At 44.0% G+C, this 26,021-nt stretch overlaps 1 protein-coding gene across 3 annotated transcripts in view; it reads right to left on the bottom strand.

The window, feature by feature from the left end:
* Positions 1 to 5,713: 5,713 nt before the first annotated feature.
* The window catches only part of LOC142771424 (uncharacterized), a 52,686-nt gene continuing 32,378 nt past the window's right edge, over positions 5,714 to 26,021 (bottom strand). For all 3 annotated transcript variants that reach the window (XM_075872905.1, XM_075872906.1, XM_075872904.1), the window contains 4 exons: positions 22,980 to 23,132; positions 14,666 to 14,936; positions 8,459 to 8,619; positions 5,714 to 6,190 (listed from right to left, as the gene is read on the bottom strand). In XM_075872905.1, the coding sequence (XP_075729020.1) occupies positions 5,729 to 6,190; positions 8,459 to 8,619; positions 14,666 to 14,936; positions 22,980 to 23,132 (1,047 nt within the window). In that variant the 3' untranslated portion in view covers positions 5,714 to 5,728. The remainder of the gene's footprint in view (positions 6,191 to 8,458; positions 8,620 to 14,665; positions 14,937 to 22,979; positions 23,133 to 26,021) is intronic.

Raw genomic sequence — 26,021 nt, forward strand, 5'->3', positions numbered from 1 at the left:
CACGATGAAGTGCCCGTCATTAGGTCATTATTGAAGATTAGAAACACTAGACGGCCAATGACGCTGCTCTAGGGTACTCTGAACTGACTTCTGCGAGATATAAATGAAAACCAGTTGCAAACGTGAGCTGTTCACGAAATAAAAGAAATATTCGGAGCCGTGATCATGTTACAACGCCTAATTTGAGGGCAGACAACTTGGTAATCATACGACAATGGATGGCACGGTCAAAAGTCTTTGAATTATTTAGGCAAACGCAATCTGTCTTAGTGTTCATATCCATCTCAGTGTGTTCCCACACAATTCGTGTCTGTCGTGAATTCAAGTAGTGTATTGCACAATATTCTTTTTCTGAAGCCATGTTGCGTGTAGCTCAAAACTTGTTTGATTCAACATGATGGTAAATGTGAGAAACAATGATATGTTCAAGTAATTGACAGCTGATATAGGTTAATGAAAGGGGCCGATAATTCTCAACTTGATAATTACACCATATAGAAATACCTTTTGATATTTTCCAGTCTATGGTAAGCTCACCAGTAGACAGAAACTGTCTGAAGATGTGAAGTCATATTAGGGAGGACGTAGAAATCGTATTTTTAGTATCTTTGAATTGAAAATATAAAGAGCATTAGAAGCAGTTACTTTAAGGTTGTTGATTGGCTCGGCGATGCTCTCGGTGTTATTAACTACAGGTGCTATGAAGAAAAAATAATTTCCAGAAAATGAGGATTGCTACAGCGATATTCCCGCGTGAGCACTGAAAAAAAATCAACACTAACTTCACTTGCACACCGATCTCTTGGCAGTGATAACTGATATTTGCTGTTCAAAGTAGTGCCTGTCTCTGGCGGTAAATGTTGCCAAAGTTTTCTGGGATTGCATATTCACAAAAAAAGTAGGTCATGTTTAAAATATTTGTTTTTGGTAGTGAATAACGTAGTGTAACACGTTTTTTTTGCAATGTAACTTTCAACATTCAGAACATTCTATACATTTCAAGCTGAGGCACCGGAAGCATGCATCCTAGTCCAATACACCTTTATTTTTTCCTATTCGTCAATTTTCTCAAGTTTTTGTGGTTAGATATAAAACTTCAGGCAATCAGGCAATAATAAAGGAACCTTATTTCTAAACAATGACCAATTTTTATACAAAATATGACTTCACAATGATGGCAAAAATGTGCGGGTATAGAATTTTTCAAAGTTCGAATTCATACCACTATACTTGGCCTTACTGTAGTCTTCAATCACGTTTTTCTTAGTTTTATCCGAGACTTTCAGGTAAATGTTTATTGTTAATTGAAGGTATTTGAACAAGCCTACGGTCCCTCGATCTTTCAAGGAATGGGATTTCACCTATATTATCGATATCCGTGGTATGTAATGAATCCAAAGTAATATTTCCATACGTTGGCTGCTTGATTACTTGAGAAAAATTAAAGTCTTAGGCAAAATACACAAAGTCGTAAGACGTTATGGATTCAAATATTTGTTCCTGACCATATGGGGCAAGTTTAAATCCCTAAAGAGATAGAAACTATTAGTGCGTCATTCCTCACTAGCTAAACTGGTGCTGCTGCAAAGATGATCTATAAATGGCTGTTCAGAATTAGGCGGACGGTAACACACGTTCACCAGCATTTTCGTGCAAGGATTCGTGCACGTCATCCAAACAATTTCCAAGTTTGAATTTGTATCAATGACAAAGGCCGGTTTGATTTTTTTTATAGCAGTGAGGACACCTCCTCCTTTTTTTGGTCTGACGATCACACCGGACAACATTTTAATTCGTATTCCCATGGAGAATTTCACGGTCGTCCACATTCTGAGTCAGCCGTTTTTCAGTCAGCAGAAGGACATTAGAAACACTATCTTTCAGGAACGAACAAATGTGATCACGTTTGAGCGGTAAGCTGCGAGTATCAGTAAATAGATATAACAGACACAGGAGGCACAGATTTACTTCAAACTTTTTTGAAACCTATGCATGCTTGTGCCTCTGCTATGTAGAGGACAGCTTTACTGCGTTAGCAGCACTATCTTAGATTTAAGTTTTATTCCCTCATGCGTAGACAACATTTCTTAGGCTCATGCGTAGGTTAGCTTTAGGCAAATTTGATAAGCTTTCCTCTGGCTCGTAATCTAGGCAAGGAGAAGTTTTGCTGAACTGAAAATGCGGATCCCTTTAATTTATAATTTTAAGCGAGAATGCCCTGCTCATCTTTAAAAAGAACAAGTTTTGCTTTTATAGTCCGGTGTTTGCGAGCAGCAAAGCGACCATGTCTGTGAACTCATTAAAATTTCGTGGAACTTGCATTCTTCTGCACTTTTCCGAGCAAAATTATAATTACTTTTTGCTCGGATGCATTGCAGTCTTTATTTTCATTACCTTTGATATAAAATTAGCATGTTACAGCGTCTGAGCCTATTTTCTGTGTCATCAAATCTCGACGTGATTTTCGCTAGTTTCTTAGACATGGACGACTTAGCAGAACTGGATGAAGTGGCTTTTGCGGTATTGCACTCGAGCTTCGGTGCGGTCTCTGAAAGAAGCTTTACTTCAGCATTTGCTTATGTATGGCTATGTTTCCTCAAATAAAGCAGTGAGAGCAGTTTCGATTCGACGCACTGTATCGAGTACCACGTTAATCGACTTGGACTCAAATAAAAGAACCAGCATTACCTTCGAGTAGTAACACTGTATTCGACGTGCTTTTCAATTCAGCTTCTACGCGCTGTGCAGTCGACAAAACATTACTCGACATATTTTCTATACTGGCGCCTGCATTGAATTTGGCGTCTCCGGACAACAGAAGCAACAACCCGAAATAGGCTGAGTGAATATTTTACAGCAAAGTTAGCACTCTTGTTATTACACGGCAAAGTTCGAGTGGGCACGACAATGCCAAAAGGCAGTAGTTATTTCTTTTACAACACGAAGCATTCCAAAAAATATCTAACCTGACAGAGCAGCTAGATGAGTGCGTCGATTTCTATGCGGTGCCGTGCCAAAGGAAAGTGGGCCTCGGTGGGTTTATATATTAGTCTGCTGTGTCGTATTCAAAAATTGATTATAGCTATCACTACGTGTCACTCAGATTTAGTAACCAATTACAATTCGTTATGGAAACCAAAGGAATATTGGGCGACGCTCTATGCCCGGAATGAGTACCAATTGGTCGAGCACAACCCTGTACTTATCGACATGCTACAGCAGTTCTGTTTTTTTTTCAAAGTGCTGTTCCATTTGACTTGACCAGACGAATTAATTTTTTCTATACATTGATTAGACTTTTGTTTTTAATTTCACTGAGTTTTCCATCGCTTTGAGCGTCAGAGTTCCCGCTACCTTCTTAACCAGTAGCCCGAAACCTCACGATCTTACATATCATGTCTCCAAAAACTATTACAACCGCGTGATGTCGACCGTTACACTTTCAATATACGAAACATAATTCACCTAAAAGTACGTAATGTACCATACAAAGATGTTAAGATTGCATTTTTACACGTGCGAAATTATTGTAGCGATAACATTTATATATTTATTTATTGTTACACCTAAGTCTTAGTATGAAACACTTCACTTCTCTTGCTTCGTAAATCTGTGGCCTATTCGCGGAATCAATGGTTAGGCCTTTGTTCAACATATCTTTAGAGGTGAAGTTCCTTAAAGCGGCACCAATTCTTCCCTCGTAGTAGTGCGTAACATGTATACGCTTCGACCTGCAAAGTCGTGCTGGTGGGAAGCTTATTCTGTGTGTTTTTAACAATGAAAAATTCTCAGCGTCCGCGTAACTAAAAGCCGAATCCTGTCTCTCATTCATAATTAGCAGCCAATGGCATGTATATCAAGCGCTATCTGACAAAAAAATGGCAGCATATCCATGGAGTGAATGATGGAGAGTGGGGCGAAGCATTCGTTCGTTCATTCGTTCTTGCTTCCGTCCGTCCATGCGTCCGTCTGTCTGACCATCCATGCATTGATATGCCCATCCGTGCGTGCGTCTGTTCGTGCGTACGTCCCTGCATTCGTCCATAAATCCGCCTTTGCGTCCGTTCATGCGTCCATCAATGCATCTGTCTGTGTGTCCATTCGTCCATCCATTCAACACTCCAAGTACCACCATCTCGCATCTTTTCATCATATAATCCTCATATAGAAGCACCGCCATCCAGCGGACATTCCAAGGACTGAACGAGAAGAGGCATGCACACGTACACTTTCTTACGGCTTGCGCTTTGTGTCTACTTCCCACCTTTAACCACCTCGAGTTCATGGTATATACTAGTTCACTGTATTCGTGGCAGTGCGGCCCAACGCTCGCTAAACCTTTCTAAAACCAAGGAGGTTACGCCGAGTGAGTATAACGCAGCAACCTCTTTCTGTCAGATCGTTCTCAATGTACATGCAAATGGCTGCTAATGGGAAATGAAAGACAGGAGAATTCGGCTTTTACTTTCTTAGGGCTTGCGCTTCGTATCTACTTCCCACATTTAACCATCTCGAGGTCATGGCATATACTAGTTCACTGTATTCATGGCACTTCAGCTCAAAGCTCGCTAATCCTTTCTAAAACTAAGGAGGTTACACCCAGCGAATATAACGTGGCAACCCCTTCTTGTCAGATAGTGCTCAATGTACATGCCAGTGGCTGCCAATGAGAAAATGAGAGACAGGAGCATTCGACTTTTAGTTAACATGCACACCGCGAACTTTTTATTGTTCAACAAAGCACTGGAGAAATCTCCCGCAGGCACCACCTTGCATGTCAAAATGTAACACTGGTTACACACTGCGACTACGACTACAAGGAACGAACGGGTGCTGCTTTAAGGAGCTTCACCACTAAAAAGGGTTGCTAGGCTATACTCGCTGGGCGTAACCTCTTTGGTTTTAGAATGGTTTAGCGAGCGTTGGACGCAGTGCCATGAATACGGTGAACTAGTATATACCATGAATTCGGAGTGGTTAAAGGTAAGAAGTAGAAAGGAAGTGCAAGCCGTGAGAAAGTGTGCGTGCGCCACTTCTCGTTTAGTCCTTCGAATGTTCGCTGGATGGCGGTGCTTCTATATGCGGAATATATGATGAAAAATGCGAGATGATGATCCTTGGAGTGTTGACTAGATTGACGAACGGACACACAAACAGATGCATGGACGGACGCACAGATGGTTGCACGGACGGATGGACGCATGGACAGTCGCCAGGGCAGATGCGTGGACGTACGCAGGGACAGACGCATGAATGGACGGGCGGACGCTCGAACAGACGCACGCACGGACGGACGGATGGATGCATGGACTGTGAAACAGACGGACGCATACATGATGAAAAGATGCGAGAAGATGGTACTTGGAGTGTAGACTAGATGGACGAACGGACACACAGATAGATGCATGGACGGACGCATGGATGGCTGCACGGACGGATGGATGCATGGCTGCACGGACGGATGGATGCATTGCTGCACGGACGGATGGATGCATGGCTGCACGGACGGATGAATGCATGGACGAACGCAGGGCGGATGCATGGACGAACGCAGGGGCGGATGCATGGACGAACGCAGGGGCGGACACACGGATGGACATGCGGACACACGAACAGACGCACGCACGGACAGGTGGATGGACACACGGATGGTCACACAGGTGGACGCATGGACGGATGGAAACAAGAACGAATGGACAGACGGATGCTTCGCCCCAATCTCCATCATTCACCCCGTAGATATGCTGCCATTTTCTTTAACAGAAACGTTTGTGTTGGCTTTGCAACATTGCGACTTTGCACACTCTGGGCAGAAAAACAAGTAAGAAATGAGCGGTACTTTCTTAAGAGATTTGGTGCTTGCGAGAGTGTCGGCCAATTTCTGAAGCACGGGTTCCTTCGTCTCTTCACTGCATCGAAGCGAGACGTAGTCGAGGTTGCCACAGCGTGCAATAGCGCCCAATGCTTCTGCCGCTTCCTCTGCTCCGTAGTCGTTCAGGCAGATAGAAACTGAGGGCGTACGGGCCGTAAGGATGCACTTCGTAAACTCCGACGCCCGAGGATAGACCCAGTGAATCCACAGGCGAGAAAAGGCGTCGATCCGATGGATCATGTCGAACAGGGAGGTAACATCTTCCTCGAGGTAGTGCATTGTCATGTTGAGCACCAGCGCCTTTAGCGTCTTGTTGATCTGCATAAGCGTTCAGGGAATGCCGCAAAATTTCATAGCTTCCACTGTAAACCAAAGCATGAAAAACAGGTAGCGCAAAAGGCTGTAAAAGGAACTTTCAATCATTAAATTCAAGCCCTTTATTCCTATCACGTATATAAAAATGAAGAGAACTATGAGTTCTTCACACAAATTTGCACTGGTTAAAGACGTCGGCTGCTGACCCGCAGGTTGCGAGATAAAATCCCAACTGCAGCGGCTGCATTTCCGATGGAGGCGGAAATGTTGTCGGCCCGTGTGCTCAGATTTGGGTATACGTTAAAGAACCCCAGGTGGTCAAAATTTCCGGAGCCCTCCACTACGGCGTCTCTCATAATCATATGGAGGTTTTGGGACGTTAAACCCCACATATCATTCAATCAACCACAAATTTGCACAGAACTGTCAGACGTAGTAATTTTATTTATTTATTTATTTATTTATGAATTCTACAGGCCTTTAAAAGACCCAGGCAATAAGGGAAAGATACAAAGAAACAATAAAAATACGCAAGTATCAAAGAATATATGCTGACAACAAAATGAAACTATTAACAAAAAAAAAACAAGTACTGAAAATGTGAAACAATGAAAATAATATACAGAATGAAAAGATCAACAATACATAACTATCTATTCAATTGGTACAAGGCCAGTTCTAAGATGTAATGGATGGTATACAGTCGGTGTTGCTGAGTGTAATAAGAGGTAAGCTGTTCTAGTCTGCTACTGTTCCAAAGAAAAAGGAACACTTAAATAGGTTGGTTTTGGCATTGTAAAGCGTTAATATAGCATAGTGGCGATGCCTTTTCGGCGAGCAGTAAGAGGCCTAATATAAGGTTTAGGAGAAAGAGACAACTCATTATTATACAGTAAGAACAGAAGTTTTAGTTTGTAAATTTTTGTTGTAAAGACTGAATGTTATGTTGGGCCATTAAGACACTTGGAGAGTCACTGGTACAATATTTAGAAGAGATAAACATACACTTTGCGTTGACTTCTTTCTAGCGCATCAATGTTAGTTTTTGCGTAAGGATCCCACACGAAAACTACGCATTCTATCTTAGGACGTACAAAAGAAGTATGTGTGGTTAGGTGGTCTATAATGCAAAACGGTTCTATTGAAGTCTTGCTGAATGGCAAAATAAAAAATGGAAAAAACGGATACTTGGGAAAGACTAATTGTTTAAGAAATTCAAGTGATACGAAGCACGGTGCGTTGAACTTCTTTATTTTAAAATTCTGTTGTGTAAAACTACATTATTTACTTCGGCGTGATTCAGAACAACTGTACTCGTACCTCATGGCGCTTTGTGCCACTCATCGAAACACTTTCGCACCGTAATAAAACACAAACGTACTTTACAGGTACTGCAAAAAAAGAATCATTTTTTCTTCGCTGTTGTTTTCTGCTCATAAGAAAGCTTGTGATTATCCTGTCAGTCTATTTTCCCTAGCTAGCATTGTGTGTGCCCTAGCGAATGGGAGTGGAGGATGCGGAGCAGCACGGGCAGGCTTGAAATTGAAAAATATAATGAACGAGCCTTTCTTAGAATGAGAGAGGCAATCACTGACATGAAGGCAAATAATGGCAAACTATTCGTCTAGCGTGAACGCGTGTTGAAAACCGTACGGGTTTTTTTTTGAATTCTCATTTCTGGAGATATCTATCCTGGTACAGTGATGCAGAGATAGAACCAGAGGCGAACCCCTTTCTGCGTCCGCCACTGGATTAGGACCAATTTTCTTGAAACTAAATGTTTTCTTTCAGAAAAGTGCGTACGCCTTTTTCTTTTTGCGGCTTTGAACAGCACACGAGTGCTTATCGATTATCCCTTCCACCGCAATCCAGCATTCCGTAGAACTTACAAAATTTGCCTTTGCAAATGTGTTAACTGATTCACTGTTCACTGCAATTTTTCGAGAAAACATATTTGATTTTGCCTACTAACTCAATGTTTTATCTCTGTCATGCAAAAGTTTTTTTTCGTTTCACAGAGCTATTTTCCTAAAAGTGGTGGCTATTATAATTTCCTGGCCTTGCACGTTCCCATCCAAGCTATTCAAGCGAAATAAGTTGTGTCCCACATGCTTCTAGTTGAAAGGTGTAGTTGTAAAAATAGTAAGGCCAATCATAGTGTCGTCTTTATCAGTAAATTAAAACGAAGTATGATATCTAGTTCTGCCTATGTTTTATAATATTTATCACTAAAGCAAAACTTATCAATTAGAAAAACTGATTACACCTTACCTGTAAGACTTCTACAATGCTTCTTATAGATTTCATTGAGAAAGTGTTATCTTCCAAATTGAGTTCACGCAGCCGCCGGTCGTCGAGCAGTCTTTTTGCAGCGAGTGACGCAAAAATTTCATTCAAACCACACTGGCCCAGTTTCAGCTCGAGCAGGACACCTATGACGACAGAAGGCGAAAAAAAAAAAAACACTTGCATCTTCCAGTGCACTTGATCATGGCAATCAATGCAATTTGATCAAATGGTAATCTTACCTAGCAAGTCTAAATTTGCAAGCTCACGCAGCACTCATACAATCATGTTAATGCTACTGCCTACTGAGAGAGAAGAGATAGCACCCTAAAGTATACAATTATCAGGCACAACAGTATTGTGCAGTAGAAAGTATTGTTATTCCTAGAACAAGTGTGTGAGATTGTGTGTGTGTCTGTGGTGTGTGATTACCTTGCAATAAGAACTTAGATCTTCAATTGCTTTTAGTACAACAAATGTCTGTGATGCAGTAGAAGAAAGGCACCGAATTCTCTTAACGGAACGATCCCTCAACATAGCATAAACAGAAATAACAGAATAACAGAAATGTGCGGAAGCAGAAGTACAGAAAGTTGTTGAAACTTGAAGCCCCCAACAGAGCATCCTGCCAAACGGAGATTTTCGAACACAATTTCATATCCCAAAATACGAGACGTCCAAGCTTTTTTTGTCATACTCTTCATTTGCATTTTACAGCTAATTTATTGCCGTCCTCGAGCCAATTTTTATAGGCGATGGAAACTCCACCTTTCCGCACACACAGGGGCTTGTGTTGATGAACGGTGTTTCCGTCGCGTCGTGCTTTGCCCCGGTTCTAAGCGACCTACTTCATGCCCAATATTACAGGAACTTGCAAGACTGCCAGCGCGACTAGTTGGGTTGTTAACTATCTAAACTCGAAACAAGGCCGACAAGATTTCCGAATGCTCTCGCTCGAATTCTGCTGGATATTCGTTCACCACTGAGTAATCAGAAAGTGGTCAAATACGCTCCCTAGGCCTCATGATAGCCTTTGGTGCCAAGTACACTTGCTGGGAGTACAGACCCAGTTAAAAAAAACACTTTCTTTTTAAACGCAGTGTTATAACTTGGTGAGCCGACCAATTGGTCTTTCACCTATGAAGAATGTGCTAGTAGTCTACGTGAGGTTGCGTCCAGCTTAACTGGAAGCAACCTGATGGAAGCCAGGACAGGGTCGGTGCTTTGTAAGGCTTCCAATCGCCTTTTTATTACTCCTTCCCATTCAACAACTTGATCAATCAATGTTGTATGTTTTCGATTGCGAATAAACTTCAAACTTCAAGACTAATTGCGACTGTAGGTGGAAGGAGGCTGCCTTATATGATCAATTCCTGTCGGAGCTAGTCGAAGGACTCCTGAACTAGCAGTGTAAGAAGGGTGAACATCATGCTGGAGAGGACAAGGTGGTCATCCTCTACCTTCGTGGTGTTTCACACAGGATCAACATGGCAGCTGTACGTGCCAGCGCAAGGATGATGTTTCAGTTGCAATAAAGCTAGGTTGATTGTGAGAGAAGGTGAATACCCCTCACCAAAATCCTTCCACTTGAAAGAACCAGCATGTGGCCTAACATGGGCACTGCAAAACTAAAGTCATCCTCGACTTACCTTCGTATTGTGGAGGTCGTCACGTTGGGCAGAGATGTCGCTGGATAAACAACCGGCGGTGGAGTGATTGAGAAACCTCAAGTCCAAAACTGGAAGCATTTAGGTAAATCATTGTGCCGAGTGTAGCCGCAGTCCTACATTTTTATCAGACACGCATGCGACATAGTGTGTCGCATGCGCAAAACTAAAGTGAACGCAGAACTAAAGTGAACGAAATGCCTGCGTATTAGAGAAGTCTTGATCCAACTATCCACTGCAGAGCCCATGAACACCCTCAAGACCGAAAATGAGAGCAATCTGGCAAGTTTGCTTTAGTGAATGTAGCTGCAATAAGAAGAACAAGAACTTTATTAATAAGTCCACCGAGGTTGATTTGGGGTGGGCCTCAGCCGCAGCCTAGGGATCGGCCACGAGCCACTGGGCTCGGGCGGCTTCCTTGACTAGATTGACAGCCCACAGTTGTTCTAATAAGGATCTGAGCAGAGCCCCCTCTCAGCGCCCCTTGTGGTCTGAAACTTTATGGGGTTTTGTCTGTTGTGTCATCTAAACTCGAGCATTCCCATAGTATGTGAACAAGTGTTGCCCTGTAATCGCAAACTTTGCATTTTTCTGTAAAAAACAGATCAGGGTAACAGAGACGAAAGAGAACTAGATTTGGATACGTATATGTTCGCAGTTGTCGCCACGCAGCTGCCTGCTTTTTATTTAACCTGTTGTGTGGCGGAGTGTACTTTCGCCTTCTTAGCTTGTAGTGCTGTGTTATTTCGTGGTAACTAGCCATGGGGTCTTCCCATTCTCACTCTTCCCCTCGTAGCCGGCCGGCCAGCTATGAGGGGAAGAGGTGGTGTCGGCGTTCGCAACGGCTCGGTTCGTGAATGATCGAACCACCGCGTGCGCCCCCTCGTTGCCGACCAGCGGGGTTTGAGTGTGAAAGTTTCATATGACAAAAGTGTCAATTTTCATCCCAATTTTATCTTCGTTATTCATCAGAATTCGGAGCGCCTCTCGGGAGACGCGGCCGTTAGCATAGTTACGTATCGCGGCTTGCGAGTCACTAATTACTAACTTCGGCTTCGCTGGTCGCCACCGCGAGGCCGTTGGCCGCGTCGGTGAGTGGCGTTTGCACCGTAACGCTCGTCTTGCATGCTTCTTTACAGTCGACCATCACGGCCCTGTAACAACACTTTCGCGCGTATCTGGCCGCGTTCACGAATACTGCTTCCTTGCAATGTCCGTGTTTCTTCTGCAAGTCCGGCACTCTCTGATTTATTCGGCCGGTGTTACGTTTAAAGTGCATATTTTTGAACAACGGTGGAATCACTATTCTTTTCCTCACCATCGCAGGTACGTCAGTTCTTTCACCTTGTGGCGTGCGATAGTGTATTCTCAGTCTTTAGAGGACGTACCTGCCCGTTTTCGTCTTGGAAAGTCGTTCCTACAAAGCTATGTCGTGCGCTTCTATTAATTCATTGAGCGTGTTGTGAAAATCTAGTTCTAATAATTTCACTGTGCTCGTGTTCTTGGGTAAACATAGGGCTTGCTTATACACTTTCCTGATTAAGCAAACTAACTTGCTCGTCTCGGTGACGTGCCATTTCAAATAAGAAACAACGTACGTGATTCTACCGAAGACGAAGGCTTGCACAAGCCTAATAGTGTTGTCTTCTTTCATACCACTATATCTGTTTCTAATTCTTTTCAGAGGTAGCAATGTCACAATAACCGTGTTTTCCAACCTACGAACAGTTTGGCGTTGTGCCCATTGGCTGAAATACTTAAGCCTAACACGCTTATCACGTCTACTTTGGCAATAGCGTGGCCATCTGAGGTTGTCAGCCGTATCGCTCCCTCTATGCTGTTTGCGCTTTGTTCGCGGTATTTGGGCTTTCGCCCTCTGTGCGTAGGTTTGTAAACTAGTAGTTCCGATTTCTAAGCGGAGCAGGTGAGACCTCTGCCCTCCAAGAAACATTGACCTGTATCAATGGCTAGCTTTAGCGTCTGTTCGATTTGGCCATCGCATCCCCGAGTTACCCACAGGGTAATGTCGTCTGTGTACAGACTGTGGCAGAGCCCGTCCATTTCATCCAATGTTGTTAATAACCCTATGAGTACGAGGTTGAAGAGCTAGGGCGAAATCACCGAGCCCTGAGTGTCGGCGCTGCCCATCTCTATCTCTCCAGATTCTAGTTTTCCCAGGGCGATACTTGCTGTCCTGTCCGGAAGAAAACCACGGACGTAGTCGTACGTCTATTTACCGAGACGAAATTCTCTTAACCGGGTCAGTATAGTTGAGTGCTTGACATTCTCAAACGCCTTTAAATCTAGGCCTAAGATTGCTTTGGTGGATGTAGTCATGGTGTCTATTATCTCGTGCTTCATTTGTAATGGCGTCCTGCGTTGAGAGGTTCTTTCGAAGGCCCAGCTTGATCTGAGGAATCAGGTGAAGGTCTTCAAGAAAGTTTGTTAGTCTCACGAGGACGATGTGCTCCATGAACTTGCCAACGCAGGACGTCAGCAATATCGGCCTTAGATTTTCCAGCTGTAGGCGCTTTCCTGGTTTAGGTATCGAAACAATGCGAGTGGTTTTTCACTGTCATGGAATATGCCGTTTTTCTCAGAATTCGTTAGTAAAAATTGTGAGTTGCTCTATCGATGTGTCGTATAGGTTTCGAAGTGTTTTGTTAATAACACCGTCCAGTCCAGGTGCTGACTTTGTGTTGAGTCTGTGCAACGCCACGCGTACGCCAGCAATCCTAACTGTCTGTCTAAGCTTTCGCTCGCAGTGACTTTGTATTCAGAGTGGGGCACTGGTCTAGTCTGATTAGTGTATCTGAACTTGAGTTCGTGCAAGAGTTCTGCGTTGGTTCCTTTGTAGTGGTTAATTATCTTATTGACTTGTTGCTTATGTGTCATTATTGTCTTCTCTTGGTCCAGGAGGAACCTGAGGAGATTCCATGCCTTGTTGAAGCCTACCCTACGAACCATTTGCCATTCATTTGATTGCGCCATCGAGTGTAAATGCACAATCCATAGTACTAACTGACAACAAATTAAGAATGTCCACGCGTGATCATCGCATCGTGAATGACTAGTTTGAAAGCATGCGTTGCGCTCCTCCTCACCCCCTCCTTACGGTCATTTTAGGCATTTCCGTTTCCTACGAAGGTTACATATTATTGCACCTGCTCAACAGATTCTCATGTTAGGCAGCGCCAAGTCGTGCGAGTTTTCCTTGTTCTTTCTTGTTCCGTATAGCTGCGCTGTTGCCTGTCATTGAGCCAAGCCAATAAACTTATAGCCTTTTATCACATTGCAACAATACTGGTTTTTGACCTCGTTGGTAGTTACTTAATGACATGTTTTGGCCGCAAATGATTTTGGTCCAAAGCATGTCATTATCACATTACACGTTGTAAGCAAGACTACGTGCACTGACCACTGACACTGAGCGTACTTGGAGCGCCCCATGCAAATCAGCATATAGCATAGACTTCACACCTTTTCATAGCTATGTCTTGCCATAACTAGTTCAACTAAACTGCAAAAGCATTCCGAAGCAAAGCAGATGCACCGCATGCTTGTCTGACTGGAGTTTACAAAACAAAGATGTGCGTTGGACAGAGACCACATGGACCGCAGCAGACTTTTGTCGAAGCGGATGATTCTGCAAGTACTTCTCATTTAGCACAGTAGTGCTTTTTTTCTCGAATAGGTGAAGCATATTTTAGAAAAAAATCAAGAAACTTTGTTTTGATCTCCTGTAAAAGATAATTTTTTACACCCTGTCGACATGTCTGGAACACAATGGCAGTGGAATGGATACCTAAGTGGTTGAATTGGACAAATTTTCACTCCCGTCTTGTGGTCACCGAAACTTTTTGCAATATGCCTTATATACAAAAGAATAAAGGAACTGTTATTTGAAAATAACTTCATAAATCTTTGCTTTGCCCATGAGAAACATGCATCACAAGGCTTATGAACGCAACCCTTGCGAAGCAGATGCGAAGCCCATACTTCTCGCCATTCAGTGATACAGGCGGCCCTGAGAAAACCCGCGTAGACACTAGGGCCAGATTCTTCTCTACGTATTGTGGCATGAAACCGATTTTCAGTGAACATTTTTCGCCATCCGACAAACGCTTCGAGATCACGGCCTGCTCAACAGGAGTCTTTACCTACACGAAACATCTGAATGGCAATCACCGGCTCCTAGCGAAATGTATAGAAGACGCCGTTATAAACGTAGATTCTTAAACTACCAGAATACCGGCTACTGCGCCGAAATCTATGATGAGACCTTTGAATAGATCAGACGCTTTTCGTCCGTGCATTGTATTCCCAGGACTGCAGTTGCAGCAAGGTTCGAACACCTGGCGAATTGTGATTTTGCAATGCACATGTTCCCCCAAATAAGAATTTATATTTCTTTACAATATTTTGCCTGCTCCCCCATTTATCGTTACCGCAGCCTCACAACGTAGTTGGTGATGATAATCACTGTCATGTGGTAGCACGTCACTAATAACAAGGATCTACTCACCTCCAATTAGTTTCGCGCACGCCTCTTCCAGTCGCGAAGTGAAAGGCCCACAATTCCTCAAGTGTAGTTTTTGGAGTCGGCTGGTTGGTGCCGGTCCCATCACCTCTGCATCAAATTTGGGAGGTTGACTGGGTATTGCCAGATCGGTAGCCAAAGCTTCAATATCCGCTGGGTCAATATAAGATTCCAGTAGAGTGAGCCACTGTAACGAGCGGCTCTGGGCCACCGCTGCCAGCAGTGCAGTCGGGCTTTTGCGCATGGAACCATTCACCTGCAGCATAGAAGCAGAATAGCACATGATGAACCTTCCTGATAGTAGAATCAGGCAAGAAGGACCTGGTAGGTGTCATGAGCACACGAGAGTCTCCTCGTCAAGGCCCTCGCTAGGCATTACCGAAAAGTCCGAAGAGGCGAAGACATTGTTTGCTGACCTTATTGGCACGCCCGCAACTTGTAAGGCCGCCTTGTTTGGCGCTATAGATTGTAGCAGCATTAGGAACTCCATGCACACGTTTACTACTTGAAATCGTAAAAAAATAATCAGTGGTGACTTTGGGGGCCAATCGAAACTCTGTAAAATAGTTTGGTTATGAATAGCTGCGACAATGAAATGGAAACATTTCTGTTTATATACTAGAAGTTAAGAATCATCACATTAAGAAGCAACTCGTAACCTCATCGAAGAAATGACGCATGTCCCTATTTTCAAATAACATAACGCGGACTCACACAATAAATAATGTATATATTACTTAATTCACTGCGCTAAACAATCATCCTGCTCGTGGCCTCTTGCTTCGGCCTTGGTTTGTTTTTTTTTCGCGTTTTTGAGACCTAGTACCCGTTCGAGCCTTCATTTCAATCATTGTTCCGTGAATAAACATACTTGCGTACCAAAAACATCGAGGCACCCCATGATGTAATTATACCCTAATCTGTCGACCGCTTACAATGCTCTAATTTATGTGTAGGGAAGAAGGTCGCTCCGATGTCCTGGCTGCTTAAGGTGTTTGCTTAAGATGGCTACTTAAGGTGGCTGCTTAAGGGGGCTGCTCAAGGTAGGACTTTAGATGCTTAAGGCTGCTTAAGTTAAACGTGTCATTTGTTGTAGCCTAAAAACAAGCTAAGAGGAGGCATAAGGCTTCTCCCTTGAAGTTCCGCCCCACATGTTTTTTTAATTTTGCTTGTGTATACATACAGTGCGTTCCAATTATCACACAGCGTGATTTTAAACGAGACAAACAGCGTTACGCGAAGCAAACCTATTGTGAATTGTTCCAAGTATACTGTAGTAGCCGCTACTAAGTGTCTGTTAATGATAGTGAATGGCAGATATTTATATAGTCTTTTTAACAGAATGTCACTGAGGTAGAAGTGTGCATGTTGAAACAACATCTGCCTGAGCATCTTTTTAGCAACGTACTAATTGAACGCTTATTTTTAGGGTCGAAGCTTCTTAAAGCGTGGATCATGCGTCTCCGGTATCTATAGCCACCACTTGTTCTAGTCCGTCGAATGTCCGCTGAACGGCGGTACTTGTTCAAGATGAACATATCATGAAAAGATATGCAATAGCGATACTAGGAGTTTTTTTTTGGGGGGGGGGGGTGGCTATAGGGGATGTTCTCGGCTCTCAAGTAGTCCAATTCGTGACGGCGAATGACTCAGTCATATTAAACCACGCCACCTACTCTCGAACTTTCACAACTCCGTATGCAGATTCATGGATAGATTTGACGATGGTTTCGCATGACCTCATTCGCGATGCTTACCATTGGAAGGTTCTGCAACTTCCTACCCTCTCAGACCAAACTACATTGAATTCTTGTTCTCGCAAACACATACCAGCAGTGCTAAACGATTAACTAATCTAGGAAGAGAGAAAATTATTAATAAACTGAAGAACGATACTTGGTTCACAAAGATAGTCGGCTGCAACATTGTGTCACCTGAAGCCTTAAACATGGTTATAGACAAGTTATATGCCATATACTCCGCTTTAAGCCAACGTTACTCACGACGCATAACATCGCGTTGTAAATTACGTAATGTTTGGTGGACACCAGAATTGACTATCGAACGTAAGCGTGTTCTGTCTACGCGACGACGATATCAGCGAACAGCCAACCCCCTCCTTCAAGACATGTATCGCAAATTGTAGGTTGATGCATTCTCCACCTATAAGGATAAAATCAGGAAAGAAAAATCATCGTTTGATAAAACATTTGTGACTTTCTTACTAAGAAATGTGTTGTGGTGATGTTTTCAAAACAGCATTTCAAAAACAACACCAAGTAACTGTTCTTCCTCCTCTAGATTTACCTAACGGCAGTCGCACAATTTCTGTAATAGAGTCCGCCTGGCTCCTACTCGATACATTGGTAGTAGTGGACAGCTGTCTTGGAGAAAACATGCACCACACTAACAGGCGTGACATTGTGGCTAGTCCTTACCCGTGGCACACTTCTGACCCTCCTTTTGCAATATCTGAGACAGAGTGTGTGATAAAACAGGACAATTCACACACTGCTCCTGGACACGACGGATTCACCTGCCCGTTCATTAAAGGAATATTTGAATACCATCCCCAATTTTTCTATTTAATATTCAATACCATTTTAAGAATCGGACACTTCGCGCAGGCTTGGAGAAGAGAAGTAATATTCATACCGCAGCCAGGTCATCCGTTCAATTCGCCTAAAGCATATAGACCAATAGTAATGAACTCTCTCTTCAGTAACGTATTAGAAAGACTCCTAAATGCTCGCCTGTATTATTTCCTGCACAATAATCATCTTCTTCACAATAATCAATATGATTTCACGCATAATAAAAGGGCTACTTTAGCACTGTTACACACTCCGAAGCAAATTAGCTGCGTACAAGGCATCCAAACGTCCTACCATACTCATATCTCTTCATTTTGTAGGAGCATTCCATAGCACTTGGAATCCTGCAGTCTGAAACTTTTTACGCTAGCACAGGTGTCCACAAAACTTGCACTGCCTACTCAAATCCTTTTTATCGAACCGCACTGTAACTTTTTAAACCAACGTCGCACAAGAGACAGTTCGTACAACCATTGGCAGCCCGCAGAGATCCCCTATCACTCCGCTACTGTGGAACATAGTAATACACAGCTTACTCAATCTTCCCGTGGCACCCAGCGTACACATACAGGCGTACGCGCACGAGACTATCATTGTCATCACAGATACGTCAAGACTCCTGTTACAAGCAAAGGCTGAGCATGTCCTGGCTTTAGTATCCGGGTGGGCACGAGAACAAAAAGTTATGGTAAGCGCCGATAAGTCCTTCTTCGTGTTCTTTAAGAACGGACACATGGGTACATCAACACGCTGCCCATCTATCCGCATGAATGGCGTTTTTCTCAAACACAAAAACTAAATTAATATTCTAGGCGTATTATTTGACCCCTCTTTAATTTTTATGCCCACACATTCATTACATTAAAGCAAAAGCTGAAGTGTCCACGTGCCGCCTCCTCGCATTCGTTAAATCGCACCGTTCACTAAACAGTACACTCGTTAGACTACTCAACCGTCAAGTGATACTGCCCTCTCTCACATATGCATCTCCAGTATGGTGGCCTATGTTCCAATCGAAATTCATTAGGGCGTGAGTTTTATCAGTTCAGCCAAGCGTCTTAATTTCTTTAACAGGTGCGTTTTACACCGCACGCAACTCGTCCCTACAGATTCTCGCTTACGCGCCTCCGTTAACATTAGAGTTGGACAGAGTATCTGCAGAATTTTCCTTATTCATACTCCTGATTGTACTAACTATGGTGTAAAAACATTCAAACCGGCTGACATACTATATCCATGCAGTTCGTGGGCTCATCAGCCCAGTGAAAAATACAAATTTAGTTTCACAAAACTCATCATCACAAGAAGCGGTTATTTTCAAAACACAAGCCATTCACGTATACAATGACGGTTCATACACGTCATACGCGGCCGGAGTGGCATATATTGCTTTTTTGACAACAGATGAAAAAATCGTAACTGTCAAAAAATTTCAGATCCGTAACGCTTCAAGCGCATACGACACGGAATTAATTGCATTCCAATAAGCACTCCATTTCGTATTGACAAACAACTTTAACACGCCAGCCCACATTTACGCAGACTGTCTATCGCTTCTAATAAAACTTTCAAGTCTCACTGGTAATGATGAAAGAATTAGGAACATCAAGCTGCTTCTTAACCATATAATCTCGTCAGGCAAAATTATAGAACTATATATTGTACCTGGCCATATGGAAAATTGGGGAAATTAAGTAGCTGACGCAGCAGCTGCATCAGGAGGGAGATCAGGCTACGTGCGTTACGCCCAAATATCAATTCGGTCAATACGGTCTCAGTTTCATAAAGTTTTGAATTTATATTGGCACGCCCATTGGCAGACTGAGCGAACTGACACAACGCTATTTCGCGCAAGTACCTATCCCTAAGTCCTCACCCTCTTTTTTTTTAAAAAAAAGCTTGTAACTATTTCAAATGGCACCTTGTCTAAGTTCGCAGCTGCAAACAGGCTGCTCAAGGTTTCCTGTTGCATCGCTGGTTGGAACGACAGCCCGATATGCCTGGCTACACTGCTCCTGGTGAAGAAATGGGCTTCGAAATCAGAGAGGCCACTACTACCCTCCTGGTACGTTTAGCCCATCCTCAAGACCACTGGCTCGCATCCCACTTCGTCATTTTGTTTGGACTTTCCACGTTAAACGACAACACATTTTAAACAAACTTGCAGAAACACACACGCACACGCGCGCTCACGCCCCCCAAACACTGAAGTTAGGGAAATACAATACTGCTACATGTCGACCTGCTCATTTCTGAGAAGCTAACACTTTTGTTTGCATTTTCATGCCACACTCATAAGGTTTTACCCTTGTCATTGTTTTTTAACTAATTGGTTTTTTAAAAAAGAACGCGGGAAATTTCCTCTCTTTATTTATGTTAGATTGGCTTGCGCCCGTTATACCTCCTGGTGGTACGGGCTACCCCCTTTTTCTTTTTAGGTATTTTCAAATATAGGGGGCGAAAAAGGCACACACACACACACACACACACACACACACACACACACACACACACACACACACACACTGTAGGCATTCATTAAGCACATCTATCTTTACACATGTTCATCATCATGAGTGGTCGTCATCTTCATCTGCTGTGGGGACTTAGCTTGCCTGAGCTCTGTGCCTTGGGTGTGGTCGCTTCATCGAGTCGTCTGTGCCTAATAAAGGTTGCCTTCACCGTTACATCTTAAGTGCTGGATTGTGCTCTACGATCATCCGTCCTCTCCCAGCCCACTCTCCCAGGTGTCCCGTAACAAGCCTTAGGACGAGCCAACTGGCGCTTCTGCGTCTACCTCCACGGCCCCGGCTACCGCGGCCTATTCATCGTGGATTATCACCGCGCATCAGCGTGAGCCGCCCACGTTCGCCGGACTTCGAGGTGAAGATGTGGAGGATTGGTTGGATAAGTTCAATCGAGCGAGTTCCACTTACAACTGGGAAGATCCTACCAAGCTTCGCCGTGTTTCTTTCTATCTGACAGGCGTAGCGAAAACATGGTTTTTCAATCATGAAATGGTCATCACGGACTGGACATGTTCTAAGCAACAGCTTCGCCAAATTTTCGGCATCCCAGTGGTTCGTTCTGCTTTCGCGAAGAAGACACTGGATGCTCGCAAGCAACAATTCGGTGAGTCTTACACATCGTACATAGAGGATTTGCTTGCTCTCTGTCACCGTTTCAGCACGTCCATGTCTGAATCAGAGAGAGTTCATCATCTATTGAAAGGGATCGGCACGGTCGAGTTCAATGCCTTGGTCATACAAAACCTGACCACAGTCGCTGACGTTGCTGCCACGTGCCAACGCCTAGAGGAACTTCAGTCCAAACGGTTACCGCCGGACAGTGCTGAAAAAACCACCACAACTGATGCCTCCTTGCATACCAGGATCCAGGCAATTATACGGGAAGACCTGCAATCTTTGGGCCTCTCAATGACACCGAGTCCCCTCCCCCCTCCAAAACTGTTTTGCGCGGCGTTATCAAAGAGGAGTTGGCGTCCTTGACCGGGCCAGCGTATGTAGACTCTCCAGTACCTCGACTACAGCCGACGTACGCACAAGTCCTCGCTGGCTCACCACCCGTCGTACAACCGATTCCCGCACACTCGACGCCTGTCCCACTGGCTTCCTTATCTTCGAGTGCGCCTAGCCAGCTCTTTCACCCACCATGGCAGCCGCCTCGCCCGATCTTTTATTACTGCGGCTATCGGGGTCACATTGCACGCTTCTGTCGGAAGCGTCAGCAGGACGAGCGTCCTGGATTCGACACCTACAGACGGGATGATGGGACAAGCTGGTACGCTTTCCAACGCCGTCCTTATGATCCGCCGCTACGTCGCTCACCGTCTCAAACTGCGACATCTGAGCCAACCACTTCTTACCGCTCTACTAGACGCCGCTCACCATCACCCCTCCGCCGCTTCACGTCTCCGTTGCGACCTGTCTCGCAATTCACCAACCAACGCTCGGAAAACTAACCTCTGCAGCTTTTGAAGGAAAAGCTGCATCGAACGAAAAGACAAATTCCTCCAGTGCGTCCATATAATACCACATCTGTTTTAATAGAAGGTATGTACGTGGACGCTTTAGTAGACACTGGTGCTTGTTTATCTCTGATTGATTGTTCCTTGTGCTCACGTCTGCGAAAAGTCACAACCCCTTATGATGGATCTACACTGCTCGCTGCTCAAGGGGACGCCATCAGACCTGCCGCTATGTGCACCGCTCGTGTTTTCATAGAGGGTCTTCTCCATTTTTGCAGTTTGCCGTGCTGCGTTCGTGTGCCCACTAGCTTATATTAGGCTGGGATTTTCTGTCTACGGCGAACGCTTCCATCTGCTGTCGAGAAAATGTCCATATGATGGAAACCGACTATGCCCTTTATGCGGATGACAAGCCCGTTTGCTTTCTCACTGCGGAAGACACCGAGCTACCACCTGGTCATCAGCGAATAGTCACCATCACTTCTAATGTGATCGACTCTGGTGACGTGTTTGTCCAACCATCTGCACGCTGTCTCGCAAGAGGTATAGCCCTTGTTTCAGGTCTAGCGCGGTTCCACAATGGCTCCGGACTTCTCTACGCTACAAGCCAGACGTCTGAGAAAATTGTCATCACTAAAGGCACCACAAAGGCTTGCGTTACCGAATCCCAACCTGTCTCTGTTGTCCCGCTTATGCCAGCGTGTTCTGACCTGCCTTCTATTGGACGTTCATCAAGCACCTGTGTTCTTGCTGCGACTATTATTCCAGAGCTGACCTCTTCAAAGACAGACGAGTTGCTTGCCTTGCTACAAAAGCATTGGAGATTGTTTGATGCCCATTCGTCATGTCTGGGACAGGCGTTCATTATTAGGCCTCAAATCCAGACCGATGGCACTTCCATCGTACGCCGTCAACCATATCGCGTCTCTTCGTCCGAGCGTGAGGTCATTGAACAAAACGTAGCCGATATGCTGCAACGGAACATTATACGTCCCTCCGCGAGTCCTTGGTCATCCCCTGTTGTTTTAGTAAGGAAAAAAGATGAATCCGTGCGATTTTGCGTGGACTACTGAGCACTTAATAAGATTACTCACAAGGATATTTACCCCATGCCGCGCATAGACGATGCTTTGAATTCACTTCAAGGTGCCGAGTACTTCTCAAGCCTAGACCTTCGTTCAGGTTACTGGCAAATACCCATGCACGAGGGTGACAAAGAAGAGACAGTGTTTTCAACACCAGATGGGCTGCACAAATTCAATGTCATGCCATTCGGCCTTTGCAATGATCCAGCAAATTTTGAGCGGATGATCGACATAGTTTTACGAGGCTTGAAATGGAAGACTTGCTTGTGCTATTTAGACGATATCGTTATTTTCTCGTCAACCTTCCCTCATCACTTGCAATATTTTCTGAATCACCTTATCTGGAGTTACCGTAATCATTAGTACCAGAGATACTTGCATATTGCTACATATAAATCTTAGAATTGACTACCCTGAAAAAAAGTATACAATAGAAATGCCTAAGACACGTTGCCGGGCTAGTTGGTTGGTGTGGTTCATTTATAAGGGCATAGAGCACCACGACAAGGACACCTTGTCTTTGTCGTGGTGCGCTATACTCATAGAAATGTCTCCCACTTCTAGAGTTCTGCTAGAAAATTCTGCCGAGCACAGCTTCAATACTGGCAACAGAAGAAAACAGTGTGCCTTACATGAAGCGTTTCCAGGGTCACGTGATTTAGGACGACTTCTGCGAGAGCCACGCCTTCCCGCGCGAGCACAAAGTGTTCGTTCACACGCAGAGCCTTGAGACTCCGGTTGCGAGCCAAGTGGCCCAGGAAGAGGCTAGCGTTGGCGTCATTAATCTGCAAGATCCGCAATTTACAGAAGATTACAGACCATATATAGGTATAAGACATAAACTCAGTGCTTTTACATGCCTTACACTGTTAAAAGAGGTGCCTTGAATGAAACCAGACAAGTAGGTTTGTTAAAAACGACTGTGCGGAAACGCAAACGAAGAGAACTCTGAGCGGCAAGGTGTCGCCTGTTACCTGCTGCCATTCATGTCCTACCTTTGATCATTTGATTTGATTTGATTTATATGTGCGTTTGAACGTCCCAAAACCACCACATGAATATGAGAGTTACCATAGTGGAGGACTCCGGAAATTTAAACCAGCTGGGGTTCTTTAACGTGCACCGAAATCTAAGCACATGAGCCTACAGCATTTTCGCATCCATCTAAAATGCAGCCGTCGTAACCGGTATTTAATCTCGTGGCATGTGGTACCTTAGATAATTTATTCTAGCAGCCATCCTGCTAGCTGTAAGGGATAAAGAATAGAGGTAAGTAGGTAGTAGAGTTTACTGTTGCCCTGGATAAACCATCCCGCTATTTTCATTGGGAAACAATAAAGGGTCGCTCTCACGTCGGGACGAGATGTCAAAGAATTGCCGCCACATCGAGAGCTTCCTCTATGAGTTGTTGGTACATGTTTTGAGCGAAATCACTTATTCTGTGTGTTGCTGAAAAATGGGGCACTTTCACAGCATGTGGTCAAAATCAATGCATTGGCCATTGGATAGCAGTGCGTTTGTAACCACTAACCCTAGCGTAACCTATTAAAGACGTGATTGGTTTTGGTGGGCAAAAAAATAACTAAAGGAAGCGTCCCTGTGAGAAATTAAAAAATGGCCAGTCATAGAAATCGGTCGAGCAAATGAACGACAGAGAGCAGCGCAGACTGGCAACTAGACTAATTTCCTAACGAAGAGTAATTAGTGAGCTCTGGAAAAAAATTAGGACAAACAAGCATCACGCTTGGAAAAACTAGCTGAATACACATAAACATGACGCAACCTACCCCTGAGATATATATGGCACATTCACTTCTGATAATACTCGCGAAGGCTGGATGATGTACATCTGATCTCCTAGTAACAAGTAAAGCGAGTCAGTGATTCTTAATGTGCGCTGAACACAGGCTACTGCAAGCTTTCTGTCTTATGAAAACTTGGATGAAAGGTACCTTTGCCGCAACGAACAGCCGAATGAGAACCTAGCTGTATTTTTCAACATTTTGGGCTAATAATGTAACTTATTATTTACGCACTGACAATTTTACCCAGTGTAAAACTGACCGCGAAATTATTGAATTTTATCTGCATTACTTTGGCAGTTCTGAACCTTGTTGCATGTTTCTCTATGCACATTTGCTGTTTATTTCTTTACTCTTTGTTTAACTTCAAAGCGGGGTAAACCTGCTGCTACTTTTTCCAACAGTAGATGCAGCCTCGACATCGCACCAACTAGCAGCCTTTCATTGCGAAAGCAATCATAAGGACATTCTCGACCGATTTTTGCCAGGAGCTGTTAAGTCCCGCATATGCATTTGTACATATATATGTAAAAAAGGCATAAAAATGAATCAGTAGAAAAAAAACGGCTCGATATCTGCATGTTACTCTGCAAATGTCGTCGAAAGACGATAGTTTTGCGTCTGGAGAGAGTGAACAGAACGTTTATTTGATGTTTTGCGCAAGAAAATAGGTTAATAGTATTCTGGAGGCACTGCGTTAGAGTGCCTCGAGCGTGCAGTGGAGGCACCAAGTCACGTCACACGTGAGACATGAGCGCTATCTGGCAGTAATCTTGGAAACAAAACGGGCGGCTAGTGATAAGAATATAAGGTGTAGAATTCAAGGTGACGGGCAGGTGCCACCACCGTGTCGTCTTAGCAAAGCGTTGGAAACACTTCCGTTTTCGTGCGATCGTTACACAGCAAGTGCTGCGTGATAAACGCTATCGTCTTTAGAATAACTTACGTATGCCTTTTCTAGCAAAAGATGCACACACAGAATATATACGTGTTGTTATGGTGCCTCAGATATGCGTGATAACTGCTTTTTAATTGACAATTACACAAGTACGAACATTGGTGGGCGCTGCGGATGGGGTCGGCCGTTTGGGATACCTGCTGTTGCCGTTTAAAGTGCCCAGTACTGTTAAAGGTGGACAAACAGACAAATGTACAGGCAGACCAAAATTTTTGGGTCGAAGGCCCCCAAGAACGACTATGGTCTTTATTAATCCTTAGTAACACACCGGGCACTCGAGCCAGTGACCCCTCACTCCGCATCTCGCTGCGATGGCCAGCACAGCCACTCGCCATGCTTTTTTTTTGCATGGAAATCATGGCATCAAATATTGCTATACATTTCATCAATCCATAATTGCGGTACAATGCACGCGCAAGTCGCAATTTCACATAGTCCAATGAATCTTCGAAAGTCCAGCAAATTACACAAGCGACCAGTTTCAACAACACTATGCACATTGGCTGCTGCTTCTCAGAGCACAGATATTGTCGGGGGAGGTGGCTTGGCATGTCAGCCAATTATGCAGCTCCTTCATAATGAATACAATCCTAACATAATTAAATCATATGGCGTATTACACTTGGTCTTTTTTAATTATAGGAAACAGAACATGCACCCCGTTTTGGAAATTCGCTTTTGATGGTTTTTTTAAGAATGTCCCTGAAAGGACATGCCTCGCTGTGATGAACAAAATAATGCTCGATGGTTTCGGGCTCTTCGCACGGCCTGTGATTTACAGACGTGGGCACGTAGATGCTTGTGCCGGTTATATAACGGCGAGCTATTTAAATACACGTTTCAGCGCTCGCTGTGTATCCAGATCTCGGAAGAGCTCTGGCGTACTTTCTGTCACTAACACTTTGACATATTCT

The sequence above is a fragment of the Rhipicephalus microplus genome, chromosome 9 (assembly GCF_043290135.1).
Source record: "Rhipicephalus microplus isolate Deutch F79 chromosome 9, USDA_Rmic, whole genome shotgun sequence".
NCBI classification, from domain to species: Eukaryota; Metazoa; Arthropoda; class Arachnida; order Ixodida; family Ixodidae; genus Rhipicephalus; species Rhipicephalus microplus.